This window comes from Delphinapterus leucas, chromosome 15 (genome assembly GCF_059928025.1).
Source record: "Delphinapterus leucas isolate spDelLeu-1000000601 "Yukka" chromosome 15, BTC_Dleu_Yukka2, whole genome shotgun sequence".
NCBI lineage: Eukaryota > Metazoa > Chordata > Mammalia > Artiodactyla > Monodontidae > Delphinapterus > Delphinapterus leucas.
In genome coordinates this window covers 43,419,290-43,435,364 of record NC_143143.1, presented here as the reverse complement: position 1 = coordinate 43,435,364, position 16,075 = coordinate 43,419,290, and the positions used below count along the sequence as shown (strand labels likewise).

At 46.9% G+C, this 16,075-nt stretch overlaps 1 protein-coding gene across 1 annotated transcript; it reads right to left on the bottom strand.

The window, feature by feature from the left end:
* Nucleotides 1-3,301: 3,301 nt before the first annotated feature.
* LOC111185001 (cystatin-13) lies at nt 3,302-14,441 on the bottom strand. Its single transcript, XM_022594113.2, has 3 exons — nt 14,020-14,441; nt 5,240-5,353; nt 3,302-3,498 (listed from the first exon to the last, which is right to left on the bottom strand). Exons 1-3 carry the CDS (start codon nt 14,245-14,247, stop codon nt 3,415-3,417), a joined length of 426 nt encoding a protein of 141 aa, XP_022449821.1. The 5' UTR covers nt 14,248-14,441; the 3' UTR covers nt 3,302-3,414.
* Between the last annotated feature and the right edge of the window lie 1,634 nt (nt 14,442-16,075).

Sequence of the window (16,075 nt, the reverse complement as noted above, 5' to 3'; positions counted from 1 at the left end):
GAGCAGTGTCTCCAGGCTCAGCATCCCTGCCCCAGGGTGGCCATTCAGAGGTGGCTGTGCTGAAGCCCATGGCTGCCCTGGGACTGTTGGTAGCAGCCACGTGGACCTTCTCCCTCCTTGCCTCCTCTCCTTGTGCTGCCCGCGATCACCTCCTGAATCAAAACCTGCTCTCAAGTGTGTGTCGCAGGGTCTCCTGGAGAGGGGACCCTTTGTGTGGTGTGAGGACTTCTTCAGGATGCGTCCTCCACACACACCTGGCTGGCTTCCCAGGCCCGTGACTCCGGCAGAGCCAAGGGGAGCCCAGACACGGGCATCCTCGCTGTTGGTGGGCGTTGCTCAGCATAGGCACAGCTGTGCAGTTGTCCCCCTGCCACCTGGGCCTGGACCAGGCAAGTTGCTCTCCAAGACCCTCCCCCACCCCTCCTCCTTCTCCCTCTGAGGCCTTTCCTGACTCCTGGCTGTTTCCGCCAAAGGAAGCTTAAAGGATCCTTTACGCACTGTGCTTCCCATCATGTTTCCAAGGAATCGACGCCACAACTCTCCTTAAGCAACTCCTGGGAAAGGGTCTCCTCTGAGGTCACCCCAATGTGGGGAAGCTGCCCGGCCCTTCATGAGCTCACCCCTTTCCTGGGGCTGTGGAGGGACGCTGGGAGGGGCGTCAAACCCGGCTTCTGCCAGGGATGGTGCGCTGCCTGTCAGCCCACACGCGTGGGGCTTTGCCAGTGCATCTGCCCCTGGAGGGGAGCTGCAGGGCCTGGGTTTGTCCTGACCCCACTATCCCTCACTAGTCCAGAAGGTAGGACACCTGCGCTGCTTAGCTTGGTGAGCACAGGTGTGGACTGAGGGACCTGTCCTGGTGGGAGGAGCCTCCTCCCTGATCCTGCGCACCTCTGCCTGGAATGGTGTGTGCTGGACCCCTTCCTCCCACTGGAATCTGTGCACTGAAGAATCAGGGAAGTGGGTTTCTGGCCCTGTTGTCCATCCCTGGGCAACACCTCGCCGGAGGCAGAGGCAGGATTGCTGGGCTCCAAGCGCAGCCCACAGCTAAGGCAGGCACCCCCTCTCCTGAAACGAGAAACTAGTGGGGACTCTGCCCTCCCAGCTGCTGACCTGTCGGCCATAGGCTCTGGGTCACCAAGGCTTGCAGCTGGGCATCGAGAGGGCCATGAAAGGAAATGCAGCATCAGTGACCAAATGCCTTGCCTCCAGACCCTGTGTTCTGCTCTGTGCCCACTTTCCCATCTGCCAGGGGCACATTTGGACACTTTCCTCAGCTTTCCCACGTGTCAGGGTCCAGGCACAGCCCTGGAGCTCAATAAATAAGGACTCAACACGAAGGAATAAGCAAGTGGAGACTTTGGGAGGACTTTGCAGCTGCCCGGGCCTCTCCGGTGGACAGGAAGGGGCGGGGCTGTCTCGTGATGGACGCAGGGTCACACCCAGCAGCTGGCCGTCCCTTCCCTGTGTATTCCTCATGCTGCTCCCCCCGTCTGCACCTCCCCCAGCCCTGGTCCCCAGACTCCCAGGGAGCTAGGACAGCCGTGGGATTTGGACCCTAGTTTCCTCGTGGTGGTGGTCAGCCCGGGAATGCAACATGACCTGCCGGAAGGTGCATTTGTGACTCTTTCTCTTTTTTTTCCCCCCCAAATTCTTGATGATCTATGCTGGGGGGAGAGGGGTGAATGAAAAGGGCGAGGGAGATTAAGAGGTACAAAAGTCTAGTTATAAATGAGATACAGGATGAAAGGTCCAGCATGGGGGCAGTCAATAATATTGTAATAACTTTGTATCAATAGGGTGACAGATAGCAACTAGACTTATCCTGGGGATCACTTTGTACAATAGAGGAATATTGTTGTGTAGTTGGAACTAACAGTGTTGTAGGTCAATTACACTGTAATTTATAAAAAAGAACTGAGGTATTTCTCCCCCAAGTCCTGCATTGGCGGAGGGCTCCTCTCAGGAGCATCAGGCACCCTGCTGTCCAGCCCGCCCCTCACAGATGCTCACCGCAGGCAAGTCCTGCCAGAGGAGGAGTCCCAGGGAGGGTTCACCTGTCAGCCAGGTGGGCTTCGACCTGCTCCTGTGTGGTTGTTGACACTTACCTGGCTGGCTGGCCCTCACCTACACACCAGTGCTGTAGTTTCCACACCTACGTTTTGGAACGTGCTTCCTTCTTGTCATGTTGACCCGCTTCACCATCTCAGCCCAGCCCTACATATACACACACACACAGACACACACACACAGACACACACACACAGACATACACACAGCGAGAGCCGGCCTCTTCCATGGCCTCTGCTGAACCGTATCTCCTGGTCATCACACCTTTAAGCCTCCCCTCCCGCACTGAACCAGAGCTGATCTAGGTGACCAACAACAAAAAGAGTTGACGGTGCGTCACACCTGAGGCTGGGTCACCGAGGGCGCTGTGGCTTCCATCCCCGTCTCTCGGACACTCTGTCCAGAGGAACCGATCTCCCTTACCCAGCGCAGAGAGGCCAAGTGGAGAGGCCCGCACTGAGGATACAGAGACCACCTGCCGACAGCCAACGCCAGCCAGCAGCCGGGAGGGCAAGCCGCCTGGAGAGTGGGTTCTCCGGGGCCAAACTCACCTTCAGACGAGGGCAGTGCCGTCAGAGCCTGAGTGTGACCTCAGGATAGCTGACATCAGCCAAGCCACCCCAGACCCCTGGCGCACAGACACCACGGAGACATAAATACATTGCTTAAGCACCAAGGGCAGGGTGATCAGTCACGCAGCATTAGATTATACCTCTTACCCTGTGCGAGCACACACACGCATGAACACACACACGCACACACACATGCACAAACGCAGCCTACTCTCCATGTACCATCACTCTTTGCATTTTTCTGCCTCAATTCAAAACCAAAAGTAAAACACAAATCTCCAAATGATACAGCTAGCTCCCAGGTTGGATCGGGGGGGTTAAAACTGTTTCTAAAGCCATTTTGCTGTGTTTTCCAGAGCCCTGGGCAGGGAGATTTCTGTGGAAATCCATGGATGGACATTCTCAACGCATCTTCAGAGCCTTGCAGAAACTACCCACCAGCCTGAAGCAGTGGAGGGGTGGGTCTTCCTATTAGTTCCACACAAAGAGCTGTCAGCGAAAAGTAATTTGTGCCCAGAGTTTGGTGAAATGCGGAAACAGGTTCGTGTTCTCTTCCATTCATTGGGAGCAGACTGCCCCTGCTGGTACATGCGTTGCCCAAGCAGAAGACACTACACAGCCCGGCACAATATCGGCCTCCACGCCTGAAGAATGCACAAAAAAGCAAGAAGGCTCCAAAATGAAGTCAATAGGTCAGATGTGTTATTTAAACGTTCTGCGAGTGTCTTTGCTTCTTTAAATGCTCATGAGAGTGGCAGAATGTGCTAGAAGACCATTAGACAGGCTGACATTCTTTCTTCAGCATACTGAGTTCAAAGTTCCAGGGTTTGGATGCCACAATAAAGGTGCAATGAAACATCTAAAAGAGACAAAAACAATAACCAGCTTGTAAGAACAATTGCAAAAAACAAAAGTCAAAAACCCCCAGAAGTTCCTCTTTCCAGGTGCCAGGATTTGGCTTCAAGAGGGACAAAAGGCCGTCTGAGCCAGCCACGCCTCTACAGATCCCCAAGCTGTTGGCCCAATGGCAGAGCAGCCAGCCTCATGACTGGGATGTACCCCCATCGGTTCACCTCCCTGAGAGCTGAAGCCATCACGGTTGTGGCTCCATTTGCTCCAGGTGAGCAAGAGTTGGAGCCCAGGACCAATTATCCTCAAGAAATCCTAGTGTCCAGCTCTGGCCCTTCTCCAGACACGCCAACTTCCTGCGGCCCATGGAGACCCCACGCAGCGTGGAGGGACCGGTGGGTCCTTCCCAGGGTATACGGCACCACAAAAATAGCCAGGGTCCTGCATGCCTTGGAAAGCGGTGTCAGAGTCTGGCCAGATTCCACCAGGGAAAGCTTGCAGCTGGGGAGCTGGGAGGAGACACAGGGCCTGCAGAGGGAGCGGGGCTCCAGGCTCCTGGTGTGGATGAGATCACTGTGTCCCTCCTCTCACCTAAAATCTTTATTCAGTTAGAAGAAAAATATAAAGTACAAATAGCTCTTTATGGCAACACCCAGTAGAAGTGAAGTTGCATAAGATACACAGACTGAGGGGTCAGGTTGAGGGGGAAATAGGACCAAGTGACCAGTAACCCAGACAGACCACGGAGGAACAGAGGCCAGGTCAGCGGGGTGTCCAGGCTGGAGGGGCATCAGGATGGGTGGAGCTGGTTCCTGACAATGGCAGGGAGGGCAGGGAGGGCAGGGAGGGCAGGTAGTGCGCTTACCAGAGGGTTAACTAATTGCTTAACTTGTGATCGCCAGGGTAGACAGGAAAAAATCGCAAAATAAAGGGTTTGAAAACCCAATTATTAAAATCAACCATAGAGGATACTTTAGCACTGTATTAACATATTAAAAATCTTTAAGAGGTGAAAAAATATTGGACAAGGAATTCAACTTCTTGGAACTCTGCCCACAAGGCAACAACAATCAGATATACACACAAACAGAAATAAAGAAGAATATTCATTATGGCACTGTTCATAATAGCTAAAAATTAGAAAAACTTAAATAATCAATTCTCAGGGGCTGACTAAATAATATGTGGAAACACCATTAAACGAAGTCAAATAGTTTCATTACATAACGCCCTCAAATAATTTTACGGTTTTGGAAATCCTTAGATTTTATTATTAAATAAAAATCTAAATTGTGGACCAGTGTACAGTGTGATCCCCACTACACAAAAATACAAATGTAAAATATAGAAGAAACTAGGATGTATAAAACTAAGTTGACAGCAGTAAACTTTCCATAAAGGTATTTTTAGTCGATTGTTTTTTTTCTTCTGTAGTTGATTTTAAGCTACTTAATACTTCGGAAAATTTCTAAATTTTCTACCTTAAGTGAACAGGGCCTTTTACTATTTAAAACAGGATCAGGTTTTAACATTTATTTTCCACGGAGCTCAGGTAGTTACCCTTTCTTCCTTTCTAAGTCTCAATAAATAAAGAAAACAGATAAGCTCGAATCTATAGGAGGTCAGAAATGGGGAATCTCTAGGAGTTCCATGATCCATGCAAGGGCAGAGACTGGGAGGAATCCTTGGAGGGTAACAGGTGATTTTGAGCAAGACCATCCAAGGCTGTTGAACTCTATCTTAGCACCTACCTTCTGCATTCTGGGATCCCTTTGTACTAAGCAGTTTTCATTTCCCCCCGAAGCTTTCTTGCACATTGTCCGGGCAATTTTGACTTCAAGAAGGTAATCCAAACTATCTGTGACCTGTCCATGAGTAAGTTAAAGTTAGAGATCATAAAAGAATATGTGGTATCAATTGTCATTTCTGATAAACAAACATGTCACTGACTGCTTAGGGCAAAAGATGTCTTCTCACCTCCTTCCCTCTACAGTTTTTTTTTTTTTTTGGCCAGAGTTTTGGGGTAACGTGGAGGTGGTTCTTACCTCTCTCTCTCTCTCTCTCTCTCTCTCTCTGTTTCTCAGTCACTCTCATTATGGTATTTAATTTTAAAGTAATGACAACTGTCACCAAAATAAAGCAAGAAAACTATTCCCTAAAGACCATTTTTCCTGGGAAAACTAATGGTTTGCTCACTGGAGCTCTGGAAATAAACAGCATTTTCATCGAAATCCACTGAGAGTGTATCGATTCCCTTTAAAGTTTTGGTAGTTTTAGTCATCCTTGCCTTATTCCACGTCATATACCCTCCCAAATCCCTGACTTTCTGGGCATCTCCCCTCTCCTCCCCTCCCCATGCAGAGCCTCCCCTCCCCATCCAGCATCACTCAGAGGCAGTAGCATGGGCGGATTAAGAGCAGACAGCCTGGGTTTAAATCTTGGCTCTTCTACTTAGTAGCTGTGTGACGCTGGGCAAGTTACTAAACTTCTCTGTGCCCGTTTCCTCCTATGTGAACTTGAAAACCTGAGTGCGCATACAGAAAGCCACTGGATCTAGCACAAAGTAAACATGGCCCCAGGCTGCCATTGGCGGTCTTTCCTACCAGTCTTCGCCATGTGTGAAATCGGCAGCAGAACCCCAGCCAGCTATGAACTGGAGCAGGCGGCCACATGCTTTTTCTTCAAGGGCCAGAGAGGAAATATTCCAGGCTTTGCAGCACAAATACAGCCCAGAGGACCCTCAAAAAGTGTGTGTGGCTGTGTCTTAACAAAATTGTGTTTATGGACACTGAAGTTTCAATGTAAAGTAATTTTCATATGTCACAAAATAGTCTCCTTCTTTTGTTTCTTATAATCATTTGTAGCTCACGGGATGTACAAATATGAGAAGTGGGCCAGATTTGACTTCAGGCTGTTAGTGACCACTGCTGATAAAGATCTTTGCACTTTTAACTTAAATCATCCAATGGAATAGAGCAGTTTTCTTTCTATAGCACGTGGTCATATGTTATTTTTATCCAAATTTTCACCCAGCATTTTTCTGTTCGCTTTCATTAGGAGTTATTTTTGTTTGGGGGGTGGTGCATTCTTCCTTACCCCCTTTCTTCAATATGTTTTCCAGCAGTTTGTAGCTGGAATGCCAAGGATTTTTAAACACTTCTGTTCTAGCCTCTTTTGGAACCTGTTTCTACCTGATTCTTTTGCATCCTTACCTGCATTTGAGCTGACAGTCAACTAAGAAATAAAATGTACATTCCTGACCACTCCCTCCCATCAGGAAACTTGCACAAGCCTCTTAGATAGCCTCATCCACCTGAGGGAAGACAGCAGAAGCAAGAACTACAGTCTTGCAGCCTGTGGAACAAAAACCACATTCACAGAAAGTTAGACAAGATGAAAAGGCAGAGACCTATGTACCAGATGAAGGAACAAGATAAAATCCCAGAAAAACAACTAAATGAAGTGGAGATAGGCAACCTTCCAGAAAAAGAATTCAGAATAATGATAGTGAAGATGATACAGGACCTCAGAAAAATAATGGAGGCAAAGATTGAGAAGATGCAAGAAATGCTTAACAAAAACCTAGAAGAATTGAAGAACAAACAAATGGAGATGAACAATACAATAACTGAAATGAAAAATACACTAGAAGGAATCAATAGCAGAATAACTGAGGCAGAAGAATGGATAAGTGACCTGGAAGACAGAATGGTGGAATTCACTGCTGCAGAACAGAATAAAGAAAAAAGAATGAAAAGAAATGAAGACAGTCTAAGAGACCTCTGGGACAACATTAAACACAACAACATTCACATTATAGGGGTCCCAGAAGGAGAAGAGAGAGAGAAAGGACCCGAGAAAATATTTGAAGAGATTATAGTTGAAAACTTCCCTAACATGGGAAAGGAAATAGCTACCCAAGTCCAGGAAGTGCAGAGAGTCCTGTACAGGATAAACCCAAGGAGAAACACACTGAGATACATAGTAATCAAACTGGCAAAAATTAAAGACAAAGAAAAATTATTGAAAGCAGCAAGGGAAAAATGACAAATAACATACAAGGGAATTCCCATAAGCTTAACAGCTGATTTCTCAGCAGAAATTCTACAAGCCAGGAGAGGGTGGCATGATATACTTAAAGTGATGAAAGGGAAGAACCTACAACCAAGATTACTCTACCTGGCAAGGATCTCATTCAGATTCGATGGAGAAATCAAAAGCTTTACAGACAAGCAAAAGATAAGAGAATTCAGCACCACCAAACCAGCTCTACAAGAAATGCTAAAGGAACTTCTCTAAGTGGGAAACACAAGAGAAGAAAATGACCCACAAAAACAAACCCAAAACAATTAAGAAAATGGTAATAGGAACATACATATCGATAATTACCTTAAATGTGAATGGATTAAATGCTCCAACCAAAAGACACAGGCTTCCTGAATGGATACAAAAACAATACCCATATATTTGTTGTCTACAAGAGACCCACTTCAGACCTAGGGACACATACAGACTGAAAGTGAGGTGATGGAAAAAGATATTCCTTGCAAATGGAAATCAAAAGAAAGCTGGAGTAGCAATACTTATATCAGGTAAAATAAACTTTAAAATAAAGAATGTTAAAGGAGACAAGGAAAGATACTACCTAATGATGAAGGGATCAATCCAAGAAGAAGATAAAACAATTATACATATATATGCACCCAACATAGGAGCACCTCAATACATAAGGCAACTGCTAACAGCTATAAAAAGGGAAATCGACAGTAACACAGTAACAGTGGGGGACTTTAGCACCTCACTTACACCAATGGACAGATCATCCAAAGAGAAAATTACTAAGGAAACACAAGCTTTAAATGACACAGTAGACCAGGTAGATTTGATTGAAATTTATAGGACATTCCATCCAATAAAAAGCAGATTACACTTTCTTCTCAAGTGCGCACAAAACATTCTCCAGGAAGGTTACATCTTGGGTCACAAATCAAGCCTCAGTAAATTAAAAAAATATGAAATCATATCAAGCATCTTTTCTGACCAAAATGCTATGAGATTAGAAATCAAAGGAAAAAACAAAACACATGGAGGCTAAACAAGATGTTACTAAATAACCAAGAGATCACTGAAGAAATCAAAGAGGAAATCAAAAAATACCTAGAGACATATGACAATGAAAACACGATGATCCAAAACCTATGGGATGCAGCAAAAACAGTTCTAAGAGGGAAGTTTACAAGCCTACCTCAAGAAACAAAAAAATCTCAAATAAACAATCTAACCTTACACCTAAAGAAACTAGAGAAAGAATAACAAACAAAACCCAAAGTTAGCAGAAGGAAAGAAATCATAAAGATCAGAGCAGAAATAAATGAAATAGAAACAAAGAAAATAATAACAAATATCAATAAAACTAAAAGCTGGTTCTTTGAGAAGAGAGACAAAATTGATAAACCATTAGCCAGACTCATCAAGAAAAAGAGGGAGAAGACCCAAATCAATAAAATTAGAAATGAAAAAGGAGAAGTTACAACAGACACCGCAGAAATACAAAGGATCCTAAGAGACTACTACAAGCAACTCTATGCCAATAAAATGGACAACCTGGAAGAAATGGACAAATTCCTAGAAAGGTATAACCTTCCAAGACTGAACCAGCAAGAAATAGAAAATATGAACAGACAAATCACAAGTAATGAAATTGAAACTGTGATTAAAAATCTTCCAACAAACAAAAGCCCAGGACCAGGTGCTTCACAAGTGAATTCTATCAAACATTTAGAGAAGAGATAACACCCATCCTTCTCAAACTCTTCTAAAAAATTGCACAAGAAGGAACACTTCCAAACTCATTCTATGAGGCCACCATCACCCTGATACCAAAACCAGACAAAGATACTACAAAAAAAAAGAAAATTACAGACCAATATCACTGATGAATATAGATGCAAAAATCCTCAACAAAATACTAGCAAACAGAATCCAGCAACACATTAAAAGGATCAAACACCATGATCAAGTGGGATTTATCCCAGGGATGCGAGGATTCTTCAATATACACAAATCAATCAATGCAATACACCATATTAACAAATTGAAGAATAAAAACCATTTGATCATCTCAATAGATGCAGAAAAAGCTTTTGACAAAATTCAACATCCATTTATGATAAAAACTCTCCAGAAAGTAGGCATAGAGGGAACCTACCTCAACATAATAAAGGCCATATATGACAAACCCACAGCAAACATCATTCTCAATGGTGAAACACTGAAAGCATTTCATCTAAGATCAGGAACAAGAGAAGGATGTCCACTCTCACCACTATTATTCAACATAGGCTTGGAAGTCCTAGCCATGGCAATCAGAGAAGAAAAAGAAATAAAAGGAATACAAGTTGGAAAAGAAGAAGTAAAACTGTCACTGTTTGCAGATGACACGATACTATACATAGAGAATCCTAAAGATGCCACCAGAAAACTGCTAGAGCTAATCAATGAATTTGGTAAAGTTGCAGGATACAAAATTAATGCACAGAAATCTCTTGCATTCCTATACACTAGTGATGAAAAATCTGAAAGAGAAATTAAGGAAACACTCCCATTTATCACTGCAGCAAAAAGAATAAAATACCTAGGAATAAACCTACCTAGGGAGACAAAAGGCCTGTATGCAGAAAACTATAAGACACTGATGAAAGAAGTTAAAGATGATACCAACAGATGGAGAGATATACCATGTTCTTGGATTGGAAGAATCAATATTGTGAAAATGACTATAGTACCCAAAGCAGTCTACAGAATCAATGCAATCCCTATCAAATTACCAATGTCATTTTTTTACAGAACTGAACAAAAAGTCTTAAAATTTGTATGGAGACACAAAAGATCCCAAATAACCAAAGCAGTCTTGAGGGAAAAAAACGGAGCTGGAGGAATCAGACTCCCTGACTTCAGACTATACTACAAAGCTACAGTAATCAAGACAATATGGTACTGGCACTAAAACAGAAATATAGATCAATGGAACAAGATAGAAAGCACAGAGATAAACCCACGCACCTATGGTCAACTAATATATGACAAAGGAGGCAAGGGTATACAATGGAGAAAGGACAGTCTCTTCAATAAGTGGTGCTGGGAAAACTGGACAGCTACATGTAAGAAATGAAATTAGAACACTCCTTAACACCATACACAAAAATAAACTCAAAATGAATTAGAGACCTAAATGTAAGACTGGACACTATAAAACTCTTAGAGGAAGACATAGGAAGAACACTCTTTGACATAAATCACGGCAAGATCTTTCTTGATCCACCTCCTAGAGTAACGGAAATAAAAACAAAAATAAACAAATGGGACCTAATGAAACTTAAAAGCTTTTGCACAGCAAAGGAAACCATAAGCAAGACGAAAAGACAGTCCTCAGAATGGGAAAAAATATTTGCAAACGAATCAATAGACAAAGGATATCTCCAAAATATATAAACAGCTCATGCAGCTCAATATTAACAAAACAACCCAATCCAAAAATGGGCAGGAGACCTAAATAGACTTTTCTCCAAAGACATACAGATGGCCAGGAAGCTCATGAAAAGCTGCTCAACATCATTAATTATTAGAGAAATGCAAATCAAAACTACAATGAGGTATCACCTCACACCAGTTAGAATGGGCATCATCAGAAAATCTACAAATAACAAACGCTGGAGAGGATGTGGAGAAAAGGGAACCCTCTTGCACCATTGGTGGGAATGTAAATTGATACAGTCACTATGGAGAACAGTGTGGAGGTTCCTTAAAAAACTAAAAATAGAATTACCCTATGACCCAGCAATCCCACTTCTGGGCATATACCCAGAGAAAACCATAATTCAAAAAGACACATGTTGGGCTTCCCTGGTGGCACAGTGATTGAGAGTCCGCCTGCCGATGCAGGGGACACAGGTTTGTGCCCTGGTCTGGGAAGATCCCACATGCCACGGAGCGGCTGGGCCCGTGAGCCATGGCCGCTGAGCCTGCGCATCCAGAGCCTGTGCTCTGCAATGGGAGAGGCCACAACAGTGAGAGGCCCCCCTACTGCAAAAACAAAAAAACAGACACATGCGCCCCAATGTTCATTGCAGCAGTATTTACAATAGCCAGGTCATGGAAGCAACCTAAATGCCCATTGACAGATGAATGGATAAAGAAGATGTGGTACATATACACAATGGAATATTACTCAGCCATAAAAAGGAACGAAATTGGGTAGAGACGTGGATGGATCTAGAGACTGTCATACAGAGTGAAGTAAGTCAGAAAGAGAAAAACAAATATTGTATACTAACACATATATGTGGAACCTAGAAAAATGGTACAGATGAACCAGTTTGCAGGGAAGAAATTGAGACACAGATGTAGAGAACAAACGTATGGACACCAAGGGGGGAAAGCGGCGGGAGATTGGGATTGACATGTATACACTGATGTGTATAAAATGGATGACTAATAAGAACCTGCTGTGTAAAATAATAAATTAAATAAAATTCAAAAAGTAAAAAAAAATAGAATAGAAAAGAGTCCTACATCTGCAGAACTACCTCATGCTTGGCAGGGGTGACACTGTGGCATAGTGTAGAAATAATGCCCTTTTTAATAAGTGGTGCTATTTGGTTAAAATAAAAACAAAAAAAGAAAACCACACACACACAAGATGTACATTCGTGAAAAGAAGTAGCAAACACTATGAAATGATTCGTTAGTCTTGAGCTGTGTGGGTCTTTGGTTTATTTTATTATTAAATACCTGCCTTTAAAGCAGAACCATCTATACCTATTTCTGTAAATGGAGAGCACAGATGAAAACATCCAAGAAAGTGGACTAACCCTGGGAAAGACGGGAACTTCACTAAGAACAGGCACCAAATCTGAGCCCCCTGGGGCATTGACATCCATGAGGTCTCACTTCAGCCACCCATTGGGGACGCACATCCTGGACCAGGTGTCGTTGCCTGAAAACACAAACCACACAACTGGGGCCACACGGAGAACCAGCAGGAGCCCGGGGCCCTCAGCCTGTGCAGGTGGCGAGGAACTAGGGGATCCAGACGCCGAGTGAAACTTCTGCCCACATAAGAAAACAGGAAACGGAAGCAGGTTGACGGTGGCTGGAGGGTGGGCAGTGCAGGTTAGAGGGCAGATGGGGCGAGTGGAGGAGGAAGAGGGGCAGAGGTGTAGGTCAGGCCGGCATCACATGTAACCCAGGCCCAGTGGGGCCCCCTCACGCTCTGCCGACCCCTCCCATTGCTCACCCCTCCACCTCCCATCTCGGGCTCCTGCATAAACCTCAGGACAACCCTCTTTCTCAGGAAACACAGTGCTGGTTCAATGCACTCATCTTAGACATGGTCCGTGTTCAAATCCCTCCAACTGCCCTAAGAACATCCTTTACAGTATAATTTTAAATCCAAGAGACAATACAGGATCACATCTGGCATTTAACGTCATGTTTCTTAAGCTTCCTTTAATGGGAACCGTTTCCTTCTTCTTCCCCGTCTTTCACAGCACTGATTTTTTTTTTTTTTTTTCAGTACGCAGGCCTCTCACTGTTGTGGCCTCTCCCGTTGCAGAGCACAGGCTCCGGACGCGCAGGCTCAGCGGTCATGGCTCACGGGCACAGCCGCTCCGCGGCATGTGGGACCTTCCCGGACCAGGGCACAAACCCGTGTCCCCTGCATCGGCAGGCGGACTCTCAACCACTGCGCCACCACCAGGGAAGCCCAGCACTGATATTTTTAAGCGGTCTTAGAGAATGCCGCATAATACGGACTCGTCTAATTGTCCCTCGAGATCACCCTCAGGCCTTTGGAGCAGGAACACCGTATATAGGCAACGCTGTGTCCTTGCAGTGATGTCACATCAGAGGTACACGGTGTCAATTTGTCCCATGTGTCCTGGTTGTAATTAATTAACAAGCAACCCCTATAGCGGTCCACCTCCCTCCCTCCTCCTCCCCTCCCCCTCTCCTGCCACACCGGGTGGAGGATTCATTGCTGATCTTCGGCCTGAGTTAGTTATCACCATGGTGGTTGCAAAAGGTGATTTTCTAGTTTCATATTCTTTCACATCTCTAAGTAGGCATTTTTCTGTAAAAAAAGAGCCTTTCCTTTCTGCCCTGGTTCCTTTTTACAGTGAAAGCTGGATGTGGAGTTTGTTCACTTGTTAAATGTGTTATAATCCATCCCTGTAGCCACTTAGGTTGATGATATCAGCTCAAACTGTTCCAAACTTGACCCCTTCAGAAGCCCTTCTGGGCTCTTACCTGTGTTTTCTGATGTGACTATAACTAAGTTTAAGTTATTTGAATGGATATATTATGTTTTACCCCAGAATGATAAAGGAGGAAGTTTAATTAACTTTCTTCCAAAAATCCCTAAAATAAAGTTCATAAATTTTGGCTCAGGTGTCTCTCAGCTGCTCTCCACAGACGACAGCCCTGCCACAAAGGTGAGTGTGGGGGCAGAGAACTGGGAGTGAAAGCCACCAACCTGCTCCTGGGACTTCAGAATCTGCAACACCTTGAAGGTGTACTCGTCCTTGCTGGCCTTGTTGTACTCCTTCATGGCGAACCACAGTGCATGCTGCACGTATACGTAGGATTCGGGGACGTCTTGGAATTTCCTCACCACCTTCGATGAACCCCAGGCCTGGACACCTCTGGACGCGAGGGCCACCATGGCCATCAGGAGCAGCAGGCCGGGGCGGAGCCTGGCCATGGCACCTCAGCCCAGGGGCGCGGCCGAGCCCCTCCTGTCCTCGCAAGGCTGGCTGGGCCCTGCTGCCTCTGCACGCGGCCCCTCCTAGCTCTGCTGCAGGTGGAGAGGGGAGAACAGCGGTTAACATCACCTGCCTAAAAAAGAGGCTGCCTGCGAAATGTGCAATTCGGTCCATTTTCCCATCTTGGATGCTTCCTTTCTGGAAGGACACACACCTCTGTGCACTCACGTGTGGGAGGGATGCACACATACGTGTACACACACACACGCCTGTCCCTGCCGGCTGGGTTGGGCCCTGTGGTAGGCACTGCACGTGCTGTGTGGCCTCTCACCATCAGAGCCCCGTGGGGCTGCGAAACCCTTTACACAGGAGGAAACGGCCACGGGGCTGCGTGTCTGCTTCAGACCAGGGCTGCCCTGCCTCAGTCTCACCCACGCGTAGGAGGGATCATGGCTTGTAAAGTGCATTTGCTTTGGAGGAATCCCTTCTGCCACAGAAGGTCACCAGGATTTGGCTCACGAGGCGGAAGCAGCGGTTAATGTGTCAGATGCAGACAAGGAGCAAGGCCCTCGAGACAAAGCAGGGTCCGTGGGTTGAGTTCGCTGCAGAGAAGTGGGGACAGAGTGTCCACACAGAGGACGTGATGGCCAAACCAAGAGAGGCCTGGTGTCCGCCAGACTCTAGATACAGACACCCAGCACTGAACACTCCTGGGGTCTTAGCTCGGTTGCCCACCCAGGACACCGCTCTGACCCACATGCCCTCTGCCAGGAATCACCAACCAAACCCAGGCCGCGGGAGGCGACCTTCCCGTGTGCCTCCCAGAGACGGGCCTGTGGAGAGGCTGATGCGTGAGGACACCGGGTCCCCTCCGCCTGCCGGCCTGGCCCGTGGTAACCTACCCGCTCCTGCCCGGCCTCCGCGCGATGGCAGCATTGTGACACGCGTGGAATTGGAGCGGTTCAGACCCGCTCCGTGGCCTCTGGAGCAGTTGCCCAGACACACGGGACGGTTGCCCTGGGCCGTCTTCCATCCAGCACGGCTAAACCTGGGACCCACCTGAGCACCAAGCTCCTTTCCACGATGCTGCGGCCGAGCCCTGAGCTGGCCGCCGGCCGCAGGCGGTCTCTCTCCTTCCTCAGGACCCGAGCTCAGTGGCTCCTGCCTGTGGCCTGCTTGTCTCTGGCACGCTCAGTTCACAGCCATGCGCCTGCTCAGGATGTCTGTTGGCGTCAGGGTGCGTCTGCCCTCAGCTGCCCACCCTGCCAGTGGTCACCTCTGGCCCCTTTGTGATGTAAGCCCTGCCCCACTGATGCTGCCCAGGTGACCAGCCCCTCTGTCAGGGGACCCTCTGCCCTCAGAAGTCCACAGGCTCACCAGGAGCCCCCAGCATCTGCCCCAAGTGCTGAGTCCCAGCTCCTGTCCCTTGGCTCCTGACTTTCTAAATTTCTGTGCTTTCGATGGGCAGCTGGAAGTGAAGTCACCTCCAAGGCTGTTTCCATCAGTGTCTTGTCATGTGGCCCCTCTTTGGTGTCTTAGAGACACCAAACAGCCAGGCTCAGGGGACCTGGGGACAGAGGCCCTCAGGTCGGGAGGCCAGGGGTGGTGCCGAGGACACGAAGCAGAAGGCTGGCAGCAGACTCAGGTGTGATGAGCCTCTGTGGGATGAACAGAGGGCAGATCCCCCTTGGCCCGCCAGCCATTCCTCCCCATCTCCAGCCTTGTCCCGGGCAGGCTGCCCGGACGGTCGGGACTCCATCCCACTCTGCTTTTGGGGCCTGGCTCGGCCACAGAGAGGGGCTCCCAAGAACTCAGAAGTTGGGAAAT